Below are 16698 nucleotides of genomic sequence, written 5' to 3' on the forward strand. Positions count from 1 at the left end.
TTATTTTGTAAACAAATATAAAATTTTATTTTGTTAGTTATTAGATTAATTAAAATACAATGGCATTTTTCATAATATGACACATCAAATCTGGTTTTTTTTTTTTTGGTGCACCGACACATCAAATCTGGTTAAAGTTCTAACAATATTGCTTAAATAATTATATAGATTTTTAAAAAAAATATAAGCAATGTTGTATCTTAGTTTTAAAAAAAATATATCTGTCATTATTAATCGATTTAGATATTTAAACATTTAATCTTAGTTTTATCAATAAAATTAAGTTTTGTAATTATTCTAAATAGTTTGTTATTATTTCCTAAAATTTCTGAAATAATAAACCGAATCTATTAAATAATTTTATTAAATAATTTCGAAAATATTTTTTATTATTTTATAAACCAATATAAGTTTTTATTTTGTTAGTTATTTAATTAAATTATAATGATATTTTTTGTAATATGCCACATGATAGTAGGGTTAAATTTTAATAACATTGGTTAAATAAGTATATAGAGATTCAATATTTGCAAAATTATTTTGTTAATAGCTGTCATTATAATTAGGAAATACTATTGTTTTCTATTGTAGATTTACGTTTTGCTATAAATTAGTATTGAGTTTAGAAATTTAAAAAATCAGAATGAGAATCGTATTTAATATGTTGGTTAATTTTCTTGGATTATTAAATTAAATTGGATTGAGCTTAGTAATATAGATAAGATTAGATTTTAATTGCAGTAAATCGCGAGATAATTTTCTAATAATATTAAGAAAAACATATGTTTCGATTAAAATTTAGATTATATAATTTTAGATGGATAATATTTTTTTGTTTGGTACCGGTTAGGATTGGTGTAATACCTCTCGTTAATTCATTTGATATCAGACTAAAATATTTTTTGTATTTTAGTAGACCAATTCATACAAATTATAAGAACATATTTATGTAAACTCTAACCTATTTCATAACATGATTCGTACAAACTTTTTTTAGCAAGTTAAAAGTATGTAGATATTTAAATTATTGATACTAATTTCTTTTAGAATTTTTTTTAATATGGTTTTTGAATATTACAAATAATAACTTCAATTTTTGATATTTTATTCAAATGGCAAGAGATTAATTATGTAAATCTTACGAAAATGTTATTTTACCAAATGTACTTCTGAATTAATAATAGGGCAATGATATAATTAAATTTAATCATCTGTTCCAAATTATAGGTTTTTTTAGCTTTTTTATCTTGTTTCATTTTACAACATCTTTTTTTCCGATTTCTTTACATCATTTATATTTATTTAGTATGTTATGACCATTTGTATTCTCCAATATTTTTTTTCTATTGGTTATTTTTCTGTACGAATGTTTAATAATATTTTTTATGTAAAAGTAAAAAAACATTATGATTTCTTAAACAATGTGCTTTTAGCTAGAAAATCTAATAAAAAGGGACAGATTGAATATTGTATCCAATTTTCCGAAGAATAAAACACTAGACTATTTGTCAAAAAAAAAAAACACTAGACTATATATGAATGATAATCCATAGCTTAGTGTCTAGAACACATAATAAAAAACTAGATAAATTTGAATGGTTTAAGAATTTATAAGATAAAATATAGTCTAACATATGAAATATAATAATTTATAAATAAGAAAAGTCATATCTTCTACTCCCTCCATTTCCAATTAATTGTCGTCTTAGAAGAATTTTTGTTTTCCAAATTAGTTGTCTTTCTATGTATAATACAATTTGTCACTTTTATCCCTATTTTTTTAGTTTATTAATTGATAATACCAACTAAAACAATATATTAATTACAGATAAACAGAAAAATTAAATGTTCTATTAATATGCTTGAAGAAACATTAAAACGACAACTAATTTAAAAGGGAGAAGAGAGTAAATTTAAAATAATGCTAAATACAAACGCAAACTATAAACCAGACCTAAAAGCACATAAATCTTAGTTTTTAAAAAAAAGAATTAGGTATACAAATTTTTAGTATGAAAATAATTAGATATATATGGCCCTTGCCTTGGGTCCGAACACAGCTTATTCTTTGAACTGTTTCTACTCTAAATGCAAATGCTAACTTTAAGCAAAAACATTAGACACAACAGCTAAAAACTAACTTAAAAAGTATCTTCAAACACAATCACACCCTTTGATCAAAATACAAACGCTAACCTTAAAAAATAGATGTCACATTTACATGTTATGACGGCCATTCAATGACATCATTATCATTAGAATGCTAATTGGAAGTGTGACTAAGATTTTGCGATGATAATGGCTTGACCATTCTCTAGTGTCACCAACTGAAAATTCTTAATAAATTAGTGGGAGGCAATTGTCTCCCCTCTTCTGCTAAAAAAAATTAGCTACTGAAAATTCTTTGTATCAAAAATTGCGTGTTAAAAGGACAAACATATATATTAAATTTATTTTTTAGGTAAATTTCACATTTAATATGTAAGTTTCACTTCACATTCACCATGACTCGGATAATTAACTTTGTAATTCGAATTGTCTATATATACGGCAGGAATATTATGACTAGACAAGAGCAAAGACCAAAAGGTTCGTTCGTTGCCGTGTAATAAATAGACTTCAAGAAGGCGAGAATCAACGGTGTAACACTATTGTCAACTCTTGTAAGACTCTTTAGCACCATTCTTAACCGGTTTTAAGTTTAAGCTATTCGAAGTTCAATCAAACCGGGGTCAAAACTAGTAGAATTGTATCATTTCTCACCGGTTCAGTGTTCCTGCAATACTTTTTGAGTAAAATTACTATACAAAACTGGTTCCATTGATTCTGCTTTCTTAGGAAACAACCGGTTAAGTTTTGTGAAAATAATGCATACCATGTCTCAAACTTGAAACTTTACATGTATAACTTTCCAGTATGGGTATGTATACTAATGATATAATACAACGATTGTGATTCACTTAACGCAGCTATAAGTAACTCTGATATTACATACACAACTATACAACGGCGATAAGATGGTTTGATTTGAGGTAGCTCGGGAAGTCATACCAAGTATACACAAATGGTTGAGCGGGGGTGGTTCAGCTTGGTTTCAGACAATGTATTGACGAAGGTAATCAACTCGGGCCTGATGCTTGAGCTTCATCAAAGCCTTGACTTCATGTTTCCTCACCATTTCTCTAGAGATGTTGAGATTTCCAGCTATCTCTCCCAGAGTCCTGTCTCCTTTCCCATCAAGACCGTACCTTTGTCGAATAACCAGACTCTCTTTCGGCTTCAATGAATCGAGCTGAAAACGAAATGTAATCAGTTTTCCAAGAAAGATGAGCCAAATAAACTAACATAAGTCTTGATGATTGTGTAAGTAAGTAGATGAAAGAGTGAAACTTACCACGTCATCGAGAGCAAGCCTGAGAAGAGCAGGTTGTCTCCGGTTATCAGATCCAACACCATCAACATCTGTGATTCCGTTGATGAACTCTTCTTGAGTAACCGCATGTTTTGAATTTAGTGAGAAAACCGGTTTTGCGGCTCTCAATACTTCACGGTATCTCTCAGGTGTTATCTTGAGTTTCTCAACTACCTCTTCCTCTGTAGGGAGTCTCCCCAGCTCAAACAATAGCTCCATCTTCGCTTTATAGATCTCAACTCTAACCTGAATTGGTTTCAACAAAGAGGATATATGTAAAGATCCCTGCAGAACAATCTGTTTCTGAGACAGAGCCAAAAAGAGGGTAACATATATACCGATTCAAGTCCAAAAGGAACACGAGTAAAGTTTGAGGTTGTCATAGACCGTATGATGGCATGTCTTATCCAAAACAAACCATAAGTCGATAGACGAAACTTCCTTTTCGGCTCAAAGCGGTCAATTGCTGTGATAAGCCCTTTCATACCAGCTTGACAAAGGTCTTGAAACTTCGGACCATTGGTGAAATCTTGAAAATATTTGTTCATAACAAACAAGACAAGTCGGAGATTGTGCTGCAATGTATAGAAACAAAACACAGTAAGCTAAAATAGTTATATCCATACTTCTTTTGGGCTAGTATCCAATACACTCACCTTAATAAGTTTGTTTCTTGCAGCTCTACCCATTTCAATTTTCTTTTTAACTTCACCAGTGGTCATTTTGATCTCTTTAGCTATTTCAGCTTCCCTCGGCTCTCTTCCCAAGCTCTTTTGCAATTCATCTTTCACTTCAAGTAGAGCCTGCAATGTTATAAGCCCCCAAAACTGTTGAGCATAGCTTTCAATGTATAAGACTACATGTTATGTTCAAGAAAATGAAGAATACCTTCATAGGCTGCATCAACTTAAACAACCAAGCATGTTCAGTAGAAGAAAGAACAGGAGGTATCTTCATTTTTTTCCAGTCCAAGCTCAATATATCATTAGAAGCTGAATAGTCCCGCACAAGCCTCTCAATCTTCTCCTCTTCTTGCTGCCTCTTTGTTACTTTCTTCTCAGCAGAAGAAACAACAAATGGTTTCTCTTCACAGTTTCTCTTCAAAGCGATCCGTTTATCAAGACTCAAACGCTTATCTTTCTTCACATTGTTCCTCACTACTACTTTCTTCTCTGCCTCACCACTCTGTTTTCGTTTTCTCCTCCGCGGAACTTTCGCTTTGGAGTCGCCATCAACAACATCATCCTCGACTGTTGCAGGACTAAGCTTGTATATGTTCTCAAGTCTAGCAGCAGCTTCGTTGTAATAATCAACACCTAAAGAACACGAAGGAGCTGCATTGTGATCATCCAAAGAACTCGGCTTTTTCGGGGTTTTACAGGGTTTCCTCTTCGTGACTACTCTCTTTTTCTCATTAAGCTTTTCAGCGGGGATTAAAACTTGTTCTCGAGGAGGAATGATCAAAGCTGAATTGGTCGAATCATCGGCTTTGAACGCGACGATAGATGGTTTTTTAAGGGAAGACCGATGTGTTGTCAACAGATCGGTGCTTAAACCGAGTGGTGATCTTGCTGCTGAACTTGAAATAAACACAACTCCCATCACAATCTTTAAATCTTTTTTTTCTGAAAAGCTCACTTGTTCTGCATCAGAAGAAACATGTCTCTCATATAAGTTATAGATAATGTTGACAATAACTACCGTAGAGTTTGATTACAGGACACACTACTGATCTGAATCTAATTTGGGACATGCAGATATGTAATAAAACTTGTTCTACCATGAACTAGGATTCGGAAAAATCTCAAATTCTACCATGAAACTGAAAAATTTAAGAGCGATCGGGAAAAACCCAAATTCAGTTTCTTTCAATAAACGCAAAAGACAAAATCTGGCGTGGGCACAAACACTGATCAACAAAATAGCTCTTCTTCGACTGTTAAAAAAAAAAAAAGTTGTGTTCGATATCGACGAAGCAAATCGCTCTAATCATACCTTTGCAATATCGCGGAGAAAAAATGTTGTATTTTCTACTTTTTTTTGCCGAGCGAGAGATTCTTCGTTTCGATTTTAGATTCTCGATTCTGGTTCACGAATTTTATATAAAAAGAGGAGAAAGAAATTAAAATTGGAGAGGAACACGAAAATGTATGTGTTGTCTAAATGAACTACGTAAATTACGGTGTCCACAGATTAATGACAAATATGGTACTTTATATTTCTATATTCTTATTAATAAACCCCAAAATAGTTTATTTATTCAATTTAAACCCCCTTATGCTATAGAGATTTTTTGTTTCCGAATAAAATGTTACTTATCCGGCCAATTCGATGATGTGCAAACTTGCGAATCATTCAAGCCTAAAAGATTCAACGCCCTAATCAAACAATAATGTTGTTTACAAATGTCATTAAATTCATAATTTTTTTGAGTTTATGCTCACAAATTTAAATTTTCCCACTCATATGTTATCATTACTTAGTTAAATAAAATAATTATTTGTATATTTCATTTTAATTTTTTTTGTATATTTCATTTTAAAAAAACTTGTTTGTTAACTTATTAAAATGATAAAAAAAAAATTTAACTGATAGAGAATCGAATATGTTCTAACATTCAGTCTAAAAATCTAAGATCATACTGAATGATATTTACGAAATTCTAATGTTTGAAATATTTTGTAATTTTTTTAAAAAAATTAATCAACATTTCTGTAATAATTATTGATGAAAAATGCTTTGTAACCATTTAATTTTTGTTTGTTTCACATATTCCTGTTTGATCTTTGTAAAATATGGCCTCTTTGTTAGTTTCAATTGAAACTGCGGATTAATTCATTTTTAAAATAGTTTCCGTAAATGTAAATGTACAACTATGTAGCAATATGTGCAAATAACTCGAAGATAGAGAGTAAAGATGGCAATAAACTGAAAGTATGGCATGTCAGGAAGATCAAACGGCCAATAAGGCTTAATTAAAAAAAAACCAACGGTCGCGAGAATGCACAAGCGGAGATGGCAAGAGAGAGACGACGTGGCTAATTTATAGTGGAGTAGAAGATATTTCCTAAAGGGTCAACTTTTGTGGTTGTGTATCAGGTTCTGGTTATACACACGTGGATGGTCTTCTCAGCAACAGTATGACCCATACTAAAAAGTGGTGGCTCGAGAAGCATTTACGTAGCTTATTATAAACCGATTACCATTTTTTTTTTTGAATTTTTAAAGTCAAATATGATAATTCAATATTAGGCCAAAAACTCCAATTGTTTGAATAATTTTAGTTTAATTCAATACCATTCTCTTTCTACAATTTTTTTTTTTTTTTTTTTGTATTTATCATGTATTTGCGGCTTTTGGTGTAAGGCAAGAGTTGGAGTAACAAAGATTTGTGAATTGTTGAAAAAAATGTTAAATTACATTAGTATTTTAGATAACAATATGTCAACATTTGACATCCAAATATTTAATTTAATTTTCAAATTTCTTATTTCCTTCGGTTGTAAAATATTTTATATCTTAATTGCATAGTACTAACTTTAAAATTATTTAACACATAGCTAATAAAATAATTTAGATTTACCAAAAAAAATCATAAACTCTTTCTTTCTCATGAAAAGGGGCGATACTCAATAACCGTTTTCTTAAAGTAATCACCTGCAGTTCTGCATCTCCGGCCGACGCTGGCCTCTCCGACGTCAGTTGGTTCTCTTCCTTCTTTCCTGTTATTTTTTTCTAATATTGTTGATTAGATTTTTATTCTAGAACGTCTACCGATAATGATGAAATTATTTTTGTCATCAAACATGAGGGGTATCTCACTGTTAACCGGTGGATCTCTGATAGTTTCTTTCGGTTGTTCACTTTTTCTTTATTGGTTCCTGTCCTCAAAATATATATTCTGTCACCGGTGGATTCGAATCAACCGTTGTGTTTCCATGTCCGGCGATTTCGCCGAGAGTTTTCTGGTCTTGTTGGCCATGGGTTTGTTCATACTAACACAATATGTTAGTTATACGATTGTTCCCGCGCGTCAGTATGTTCTTCCCTGGGCGTACCAAAGACTAACACAAATCTCTTCGGATTTGATATGTAATCACCGACCGGCATGTAAATCACCATGGAAGCAATATGTTGAAGAGGAGTTGGAGGCCAATATAAGGAGCATTAGAAGATGGTTTATACTATATCAACAAAAATGGGTTTCAAGTGCAACCAAGATCAATGACATCTCTTTTTACATGAGAGTTTCGACAAATTAGAAGGTTTTGTGATGTAACAGATGGATCACTACATATGATTTTCGAATGCATTATCAGTATTTTATCAGTAAAAAGAAGATGAATCTCAAGCAAGAAAGTCACACTAAATTGCCAGAAAAGACGAATACGATTAAGTTTTTGACTAGGAATGCGGAGCGTAATTTGCTTTACGTTTCTTCGTTACACAATTCATTGGTTGTATCTGTAATATAACATTGTATACTGTGATTCATATCAATAAAGTTTTTAAGATGTTAAAAAAAAAGTTTAGATTTTTTTGGGAAATTGCACCTTATAACCAACAAAAAAAAATTAATTCAAAAACTCACTACACTAACCATTAGAATATAATATAGCCTATATAAAATACAATATACCATTTTATCCTTCCATCACCAACCCTACCCCTTTACTACCATCACCGCCAGTCATCACCGCCGGCCATCTTCTCTGGCCATCTCCTCCAGTCATCACCGCCGGCCATATTCTTTGGCCACTATCCGGCGGTCATCTTTTCGGGCAACCATCTCCGGCTATCTCTTCCGGCCAACGACCATTGCCGCCATCACCGCTGGCCATTTTCTCTGGCTACTACCCGCTGGTCATCTTTTCCGGCAATCACCGCCGGTCATCTCCTCTGGCCACCGACCACCGCTACCGGCTATTATCACCGACCATCAACCACCACTACCCTTCTCTACTGTAACACACTAAAATGATAATTTTACACTATCATCATCCTATTATCCTAATTATTTTGAATATAATGCTATATTCTTAATTTTATTTGTGATATTCGTTATACCTTTTTTTTAACTCATAAACCAATAATATCCTTAAATACCAAAAAGGTTTCCCTTTTCTCTCAAAACCCTAGTTCTACAAGCCTGTCGCCGCTGCCTGAGGTTCGCTTGCCTCTCTGCCGTCCGGGGCTTCGCCGGCAGTGTGAGAGGGCTCTGTTTTTCTTCTTTTTATTTTCTTTCCAGTTTTTGTAATGGGAAACTCGATCTCTACCTCTCTGGTCGTGCTGAGGAGGGTTCAACTGCTGACTGCTGCGTCGTGATGATGCAGTGGCTGACAATTCGGAGTGAGATCTCGGCTCGCTTTCCTTTCCGGGAGAATGGTGGTGGTTCGAAGCAGCTCCGAGCGGCCTTCTCTGCAGTTTCAAGGTGTCAGATCTAGGTGTTTTGCGTCGCGTCCTCCTGCTTCTCTAACCTTCTGCCGGAGGACCTAGCTGACCGGAGTTTAATGGTGGAGTCGGGGTTTAGATTTTACCGGTTGTTGGCGAGTTTTCCTTGTGCGTTGGTACTCGAGAGCTTCTTCAACCTTCTGGTTTCAGTCCGGCCAAGAAGCGGAGCAACAAGGCAGAAGCGATGCGGTCAATCCGAAAACGCATCGTGAGGTGAAGCTATGCTAATCTGTGCTCCAATTTCTTATCTTTAGGTGTTTAGCATTATGGTTGTTGTGTGGTTAGTTCAGATAAGCCTCTGTTCATGCTAGTTTTGCTTCGCGTCTCTTGGTCGGGTCAGTGGGACGTTCTGTCCGTTTTTAGCTTTGGACCGGAACAATGAAAGCCGGAGAAACCAAGTTCTTCTGCTATTGGGACAAGTACTACTTGCAGATCATAAGGTTCTAATAGCTTGGATATGATCTGTTCTTCAGTATAGGATTTGGATTTTTTTCTGTGTTGGTAGTTGTTTTCGTGTCATAGGGTTTATTTAGGTGGTTTAAGAGATGATTTCATACCGAGTCGTGGTATGTTATCTATCTCGTTGTGGTTAAAAAATGCAATGATTCTCGGTTAGGTAGCGGTGGATCCGCCTAGTGATTCAGAATGATAATAGATCGACTCATTGTATTTGATCCAATTCTATAGAGGGAAATTTATGTTCTTCTGATTTGGTTGTAATGTTTTTTAGTTAATTTGGTTATTCTGATATTGAGAAAAAAAAAAAAAAAACCAATAATATCCTTATTTTGTTTACCTTCGAACTTGGCCCAATAAAAAACCCCAAATTTATACTTGTATATCTCGAAGAAGGACGACGCCGTTCATGTAAAAGTCAACCATTCTCCACAATATGCCACGTTCCACTGAAACAGAACTCCATGCACAAAGCCACGTAAAGCTCTCTCTCTCTCTCTCTCTCTCTCCCTCCCTCCCTCTCTCTCTCACAGATCTCTCTATCTCTCAAGTCTCTCTCTAGACGCAAATTCTCCAACCAGATGGTGAAACTCGCGACGGCGCGTGAGATTAGAACGTACGGCCCTAGGCTCGGAAGGAGCAGAGCCGAGTACATCAACGCAGGTTTATACTTGTTCGCCACCGTGGTTCTCATAGGTGGTTTCACGGCGACAGGATTCTCATGGGAACCAAGATCCGGCCTCGTCCTTATCCTCTTGGCTCTCGTTCTTATAGCCGCCGTTAATGTTCATGATCTTGTGGCTCATCTAGCTGGAATTGATTACCGGTATGTTTTATGCCATTTGAATGCATGAAAGCTTGCTTAATTTAGCTATTTTTGACTATTATAGCTTCCGGAAAATACTGTTATATTATTGGTATAAACTCGCCTATAATATTTAAATTTTTACCAGAATTTGTAAGCTGCAATGCATGTGTATTTGTGATTTATATATATTTTTGTATTCACAAATAGTGGGGAATTAAGAACAGCATTTTAGTTATGAGTCAATATTCTTTTTTCGTAACAGGTTAAGGTTAATGGAGTATGATTTGCAATTGGGTCTAGTGGAATTTGCAGTCCCTCTGGTTAATATAGCAGGCTCCGTAGTCTTCTTCGTGGGAATCCTGTTCGTTTTCCATCAGGTAACACTTTCATTGTCATAAAAAAAATTAAGGGTTCATCATATCAGTGTACAATTAATGTGTCTGTCCCCTACGTTTGATACATTAAGTTTGGATTATTAACGAAAAGTTACACATATATGTGCGTGAGTGCCTCCGTATCTTAAGAAGTACTAGGGAGAAGAGAACTGAATAGGTTATATTCCAGTATAGGTGATCACATTTGCGCCAATTATAGCTGCTATTTGCAAAAGGCATGGAATAGGTCATAAACGTATATATTCAAGAGTGCCTGTGGCGTATTAATCTGACATTTTCAATTATGCTCAATTGCTCATTGTGTGGTTCATGTCACAAAACACGTAGTACTAGTCACGTTCCCGTGTGATATATTTGTTTTTCTCTGGAGTATTTTAGGCTGAGAAAAAACTTGGATACAGTGGAAAAGAGAAGCATACGTTAAACATGCTTATAGCGGGTCCGTTGCTTTGGGTGATAGGATCGCTTCACAACTCATGCCAGATCTACGAGAGAGCAGACAGTCATGTCCAAATTCTACAGCAATCTGTTCACATCCCTTTCTTGGTTGGATCCCTTCTATTCTTGGTTTCCGCAGTTCTGAATAGCCTCGACCTATCCGGCTCATCACATAGTGGCTTGAAGCTTCTTGTAAGCACATAAAAAAAAAATTTACCGCATTAAAATGGGTTTTAGAAAAACCGCTTCTTACCGTAATTAATAAATTTTCAGGGGGAAAGATGGATCTGGCTTGGGATTTCCGGGGCAATATGTTTTTTTGTGGGAGGATTGATGAACGTTGTTAAGGTTTTTAACTTCGTTCAGATCACTGGCCTTCGCCTCGAGAAACTACGAGGCGGAGCACAAGACCGGCTTCTTGAAGAGAGAGAAGGATATCTCCCTCTTGTTGCTGAAGAAGAAAGAATAAGGAAAATGGAAGCTGACGAAGCTAATAGAGCTAAACCACGGACCCATTTAATTTCCAAGGTCGGAGAGGGAACCGGAGCTGCTGAGACCGTAGTGACATCTTCTCCGACACCATACAAGGATGTTCTCGTCCGACACAGCTGAGGAATATTAGTCATGTTTAAATGTTGTTTTTGTACTCCATATTCGTTTTTATCTGCGGAGACCACAGATTTTACCGTTCAACGAATGCTACGATTAGTTTCCTTTTTTGGTTCCGCCTTTATGAATATTGAAATGGGTTAACAATACATGAAGCCTTTTAAATCTAGAGGTTGAGATGCAGAGGCACATACCATGCATTGAACTGGAACAGAGAAAACTGGTTCAGTTACCTGTTTGAAATTAGTTTAACAAAAGGCCCTGCTCAAAGCATGCAGTGCCTAAAAATCAGTCGAGAAGCAAGTTTAGGCATTAGACAATTCATATATAGCATAAATCAAGAATTAACAGATATATACATAAAAATATCACAAATCAGCATGGAACATTTCCATGTTTGGTTACAGGATTTCATAAACTTGATATAAACAAATACATATAATATAACAAATCAGCATGGAACATTCCATGTTTGGTTACAAATTTTCATAAACTTGATAGAAACCAAATCCCTTATTTAATAATAAAAAGTTAAAAAGTATTTATTTCTTTTTTTTCTGGGAGTAAATCAATCAACGGTCAAACAGTGGCTGTGGGCCTGTGGCGATATAGGTTCTTCGATATACAGCTGCGTTTGCTGGAATCAACATCTCCTTGAAGCCTTCATCCACCAAATGAGCACCCAACATTTGCAACGCCCACTGTTGACTCGCATTATAAAAAAAAAGTTTACATCCGATAAAAAGTATAGACACATATGTGTGTTAAAATAGACAAGAAAATAGAGAGTCATACGGCCAAAATTCTGAGGCTATGCCAAAAGCGACGAGGCGAAGGAAAGGGATAGAGCAAGTGGCCCATGGAGGTGAGGGTGATGGCCACAAGATGAATTACTAGAGTAAGAGGATGAGGGTTCATGCCTCCGAGAATAGTCATCAGTCCGGTTGTTTTAAAATCACCACGAGATAGGTAATTGTAGCAGCCTTGTCGCATTCCCTCTCTTGCTTCGTCCGTTGTAGCAACAAGCACTTGTGAAAAGATACTCGCTAGCGTGTTCACCGTCGCTGACATGGGCTTTTGCCATCAAAAATCAACACAATTAAATAAACTTAAAGTATCATACCACTAGTCTAACACAACTTTGTTATAGGAAATATTCGAGTCAATTTGTTTTTAAAGACAAATCTTTGACCTTTTTACTAATTAAACCAAAACCAAAGTTATGTACTTATATGTACTTCTCTAGTGAAAACTAAGGATGTCATAACCCACCTTACGGATGATGTAGAAGGACTTGACAAGATCTGAGACCTTCTTAGTATTGCCGAGGTTAGGCAATGGCCTAAGAAGATTGCGTAGAATGCAAATGTCCGAGAGTGCAACCATCATCCCTGACGCAATGATAGGATGACGCATATTGAATGCATCTCCCAACACAATCACTCCTCTCTTATCACACAATTTTGATGACATACTCTTAGTCGCTGTTGTTTTGATCTCTGGTAGTCCCTCCTCTATCCCTTTCAAAAATATATCGCGGAGATTTCCACGTTCTGGTATCTACAACAAGAAAGTGATAAATTATACAAACTAAATTACAATACTTGAATGAAATCAAATACATTCCTTACGAACACCTTGCAAATACTAAAACATCCCTAGCTATATATTCTAAAAATTTTACTTTTATTATCAATACTTTAATTTGTTTCATACCTGAGGAGCCATAGTTTTCTTGAGGTAAGCAGACATTTCGCCATTCGAAATAGAAGGAATACTATCAGCGGGAACTTCGGCAACACAGCGAACTTCATCACTGGTTATTTGATATATAACACAGACCAAAGGTTTAGAAAATATCAAATGTAGACTTTTTGGATCTTCAAGTCGGCTATTCTTCGTGACATAACCCACCATGTACGAGAGCACTTCCTCCTATACATAAATATATGATCATGATCCTCAAATTCCAGTTAACGACGAGACAAATCTTTCATTGTAGTTTATTGCGGAAATAAGAGTGTACAATACTTGAAAAAAGTATGTACTCACAGTATTATCCACGAGTGACCGACGAAGGTTTGAGTAGCAACCATCGCATACCACAGTGAGAGGTGCATAGGCCGTTGTTTCTTCGCCTGCGCTATTCTTGTATGTCACTCCTTTTACTACTCCTTTTTCTTCTATCAAAGACTTCACCGTTCCTTCTTCTAATTGTACACTGTCATAGTTCATTAATTTCATTTCATTAAAAAGATGACACTGAAATCTTGTATATATATATAAGAGTTGCAAGATTAGTTTACTCATTTTTAATTAATTTTGAGTTGAAAAATCAATGAAATACATGAGAGCTCATGAAACCTTTTTTTTTATATATCTGGGTAACAACCAGCATATACATTTTTTTTTTTTGCTACTATACATTTTTTGCATATACATATTTTCCTACTAATGGTCTGCATCATCCATGGCTAATTAACAAATTTCATTAAACATATTCTATATATTGCCATGCATGTGCTAGACCTACAAAATATTACGTACGTAACGTACTGATAAGAAGTTTTTTTTTTCCTTTAAAAAACAAAAAAATAAATAAAATGATGGTGGTTCACTAGTACATAAATGAAGTCGTTGGTATGATGAAAATGATATTAGTACATAAATGATGGTGGTTCACTAGTCATAAGCCTGGTGGCTAGACTAGGGATCAATTTCCATGCGGTGAATTGACTACAAGTTATGAAAAGTAGTCTTGATTCGGTTTGAAATCTCCTAGATACAAAATATGGAAGTACGTACTTGGTAAGAGAAGCTGCTTTTTGGCGTAGACGTTGTACGAAACGACCATTACGTAAAAGTCTACCGACTGGTTCAAGAGGAAACGTCTTGTCATTTGGGAAAGGCAATGTCGCGTGTTCTCCATCCTTGTAAATTGCCAAAGACTTGGCTTCTTGAGCGTCTATCTCCTCCAAACAATCTAATACATATAAAACCCCAAAATCACATATTAAACGACACACATTACATATGTGTATATGCATATAATGCGTTTTTGGCAACTAGATCAAGCGATGTGTAGTAATGAATGTAAAGATGAAGTGAAGAGATAGCTAGAGAGACCTTCCAGGCCAAGCTGGGCTAACATGAGGCGGCCTCCCGCTTGCATCAGCTCTCCCATGAATCTTTGTGGCTCTTTCAAGTCCCTCTCTATCACATGTACTCTTCGTCCATCCTGAGTCCGCATTCAAATAACTAAATACACATACTGAGTAGCTAATAACTAGGTACAAAATACCAAATAACATAAATTAATAAATTATTAATCAACAATTACGATGGAAATTGCAAAATAACATTTCTGCATCCGTATATATATCTTTCTTCTTTTCACCATGGATACCTATCTTTAAGTCCATTAATTTTCATATTTTTGTGCTTTCGGGTTAATACTAGTTTTCATAAAGAACCTTCTTAATTAATTGACAATCTGACTGATTATATATATATATATATATATATATATATATATATATCTTTCAAAAGTTATTATTAATGACATTTTTCTAATATATACTAAAACTGACTGAACCCTCAGAAAATTATTTACTATATTTAATCTTATACCTAATAATAACATAAAGTATAATAGCTTATGTGGGGTTCAAAATATTGAGTTATATTTACAACTAGAAGCAGCAATAATGATCGCCACAATTACATGCACGGCGGTTCTAAAACATCTTAGTTATAAAAGAAAACCGACCAACTTATGCAAAACCGTCACTTACAAAAATATATATACCTTGGCAAGAGCATAAGCAAGAGAAGCGCCTGCAATACCCGCCCCAACAATGATAACATCAGTGGCACCATCTCTTCTCTCTTCTACCTCTGCCTCTGCCTCCTCTATTGCCGCCTTCTTCGTCTTGATGAGGTGAAAAACCATCCATGTCAGAACAAAAGTGAAAAGCGTCCATAACCACGCATACGTCGTCGCCATTATATACCACTTTTAGTAATGATATCTTTGTCTTTGTCCCTAATTAGTGATACCCTTAAATAGGAGAAACCCAAAGTGTCAAACAAATAAAAATATGTAATAAACCCTTAAACAAAAACAACAATTTGCGATAAACTAGAGTTCCACAGCTTGGAAAATTCATATACAGTTAGTCATTGGCCGGCATGAATTCACATCACATTCACATGGTATTTGTAAACCACCTGTCTTAATAAAAAATAATTACTAATTCATTAATTGTCCTACCTTCGTTGACAATACATATATATATATATATATATATATATATATGATTATTTGTCGATTCTAAAATTTTGTTTAGAGAATTGACAACGAATAATGTTACTTAAAAAATATATATATTTCTTTAGAAAGGAAAAAAAAAAAAACAGCGAATCAGGCCGGACAAAATTCATGTCCTGTCCCGTGAGTCCGTCCTTTTCATGATAATTAGGGCCGGACAAAATCAGGCCGTACTTGAATTCATTTTTACATGGAAATGCATTCCAATGACGGATAAGATTTTGATTTCCGTTAGGAACGTCACGGACTGAAACATGAATTCTCAATTTGAAGAAAATAAAATATTAATTATACAATGTTGAAGATAGGTTTTAGTTCTTTAAAATCAATCCATAGTAGTTCGACGCATGATAATTGAATGACACCAAAGCACCTGAAAAAATGAAAATGTATTAATGTTAAGAGATTGTTATTAGAATGTGGTCTAACTCATTGCGAGAGCTAACTCCTAAGTTCAAGCTTGTCACATCCCATATATATATTGTGCAAAAGTCTTTATCCCATTCAGCTTGAAACATTTTTGGACTTTATATCCCTCTGGAGATATAGATGAAAAACGGTTTAATGAAAGCAGCCTAAACCCAATATCTAGAAACTACCACAACAAGATATATCACTTATAGGTTAAATAGGTGGAAAACCATATTTATAAAAAATGGTATGTTGGATCAACTATAGACTTTGATACCATTTTTGGAATGGGGTCAAACTCATCCCCAAAACTAGTTCATTAGTCAAGGCTTGCCACATCAGTTACATATTGTTCAGAGATCTTTTAGCTTAACCAATGTGAGACATA

General features: G+C 34.7%; 4 protein-coding genes across 4 annotated transcripts; 2 read left to right on the forward strand and 2 right to left on the reverse strand.

The window, feature by feature from the left end:
* Positions 1-2854: 2854 nt before the first annotated feature.
* Positions 2855-5640, reverse strand: LOC104770788 (RNA polymerase sigma factor sigE, chloroplastic/mitochondrial). The gene is made up of 6 exons (XM_010495247.2): positions 5408-5640; positions 4301-5055; positions 4069-4215; positions 3751-3987; positions 3395-3658; positions 2855-3292 (listed from the first exon to the last, which is right to left on the reverse strand). Exons 2-6 carry the CDS (start codon positions 5012-5014, stop codon positions 3095-3097), a joined length of 1560 nt encoding a protein of 519 aa, XP_010493549.2. The 5' UTR covers positions 5015-5055; positions 5408-5640; the 3' UTR covers positions 2855-3094.
* A 1578-nt stretch (positions 5641-7218) lies between these two features.
* Positions 7219-8856, forward strand: LOC104772518 (uncharacterized). The gene is given in 2 exon segments (XM_010497119.3): positions 7219-7853; positions 8661-8856. Coding segments are annotated over 2 exon segments (831 nt in total).
* Positions 8857-9708: 852 nt separating this feature from the next.
* On the forward strand, positions 9709-11718 carry LOC104770791 (uncharacterized). Its single transcript, XM_010495251.3, has 4 exons — positions 9709-10145; positions 10390-10504; positions 10901-11152; positions 11234-11718. The coding sequence occupies exons 1-4, from the start codon at positions 9901-9903 to the stop codon at positions 11570-11572; spliced, it is 951 nt and encodes a 316-aa protein (XP_010493553.1). The 5' UTR covers positions 9709-9900; the 3' UTR covers positions 11573-11718.
* A 181-nt stretch (positions 11719-11899) lies between these two features.
* LOC104772519 (squalene epoxidase 4-like) lies at positions 11900-15604 on the reverse strand. The gene is made up of 8 exons (XM_010497120.2): positions 15378-15604; positions 14696-14807; positions 14375-14552; positions 13622-13790; positions 13286-13504; positions 12842-13129; positions 12365-12643; positions 11900-12270 (listed from the first exon to the last, which is right to left on the reverse strand). Exons 1-8 carry the CDS (start codon positions 15573-15575, stop codon positions 12142-12144), a joined length of 1572 nt encoding a protein of 523 aa, XP_010495422.2. The 5' UTR covers positions 15576-15604; the 3' UTR covers positions 11900-12141.
* Between the last annotated feature and the right edge of the window lie 1094 nt (positions 15605-16698).

The sequence above is a fragment of the Camelina sativa genome, chromosome 20 (assembly GCF_030686135.1).
Source record: "Camelina sativa cultivar CO46 ecotype springtype chromosome 20, ASM3068613v1".
In the NCBI taxonomy this organism is placed as follows: Eukaryota; Viridiplantae; Streptophyta; class Magnoliopsida; order Brassicales; family Brassicaceae; genus Camelina; species Camelina sativa.

What these genes read in the sequence shown, in the direction of transcription:
- LOC104772519 (XM_010497120.2), bottom strand. Translation starts at nt 15,575, where the DNA reads ATGGCGACGACGTATGCGTGGTTATGGACGCTTTTCACTTTTGTTCTG. An exon ending in AGAAAACTATGGCTCCTCAG is followed by an intron (nt 13,130 to 13,285) that starts GTATGAAACAAA and finishes TTCTTGTTGTAG; the next exon opens with ATACCAGAACGTGGAAATCT. An exon ending in ATAGCCTCAGAATTTTGGCC is followed by an intron (nt 12,271 to 12,364) that starts GTATGACTCTCT and finishes GCGAGTCAACAG; the next exon opens with TGGGCGTTGCAAATGTTGGG.
- LOC104770788 (XM_010495247.2), bottom strand. Translation starts at nt 5,014, where the DNA reads ATGGGAGTTGTGTTTATTTCAAGTTCAGCAGCAAGATCACCACTCGGT. An exon ending in AGTTGATGCAGCCTATGAAG is followed by an intron (nt 4,216 to 4,300) that starts GTATTCTTCATT and finishes ATAACATTGCAG; the next exon opens with GCTCTACTTGAAGTGAAAGA. An exon ending in CAAGAAACAAACTTATTAAG is followed by an intron (nt 3,988 to 4,068) that starts GTGAGTGTATTG and finishes TATACATTGCAG; the next exon opens with CACAATCTCCGACTTGTCTT.
- LOC104770791 (XM_010495251.3), top strand. Translation starts at nt 9,901, where the DNA reads ATGGTGAAACTCGCGACGGCGCGTGAGATTAGAACGTACGGCCCTAGG. An exon ending in CTAGCTGGAATTGATTACCG is followed by an intron (nt 10,146 to 10,389) that starts GTATGTTTTATG and finishes TTTTCGTAACAG; the next exon opens with GTTAAGGTTAATGGAGTATG. An exon ending in TCCTGTTCGTTTTCCATCAG is followed by an intron (nt 10,505 to 10,900) that starts GTAACACTTTCA and finishes GGAGTATTTTAG; the next exon opens with GCTGAGAAAAAACTTGGATA.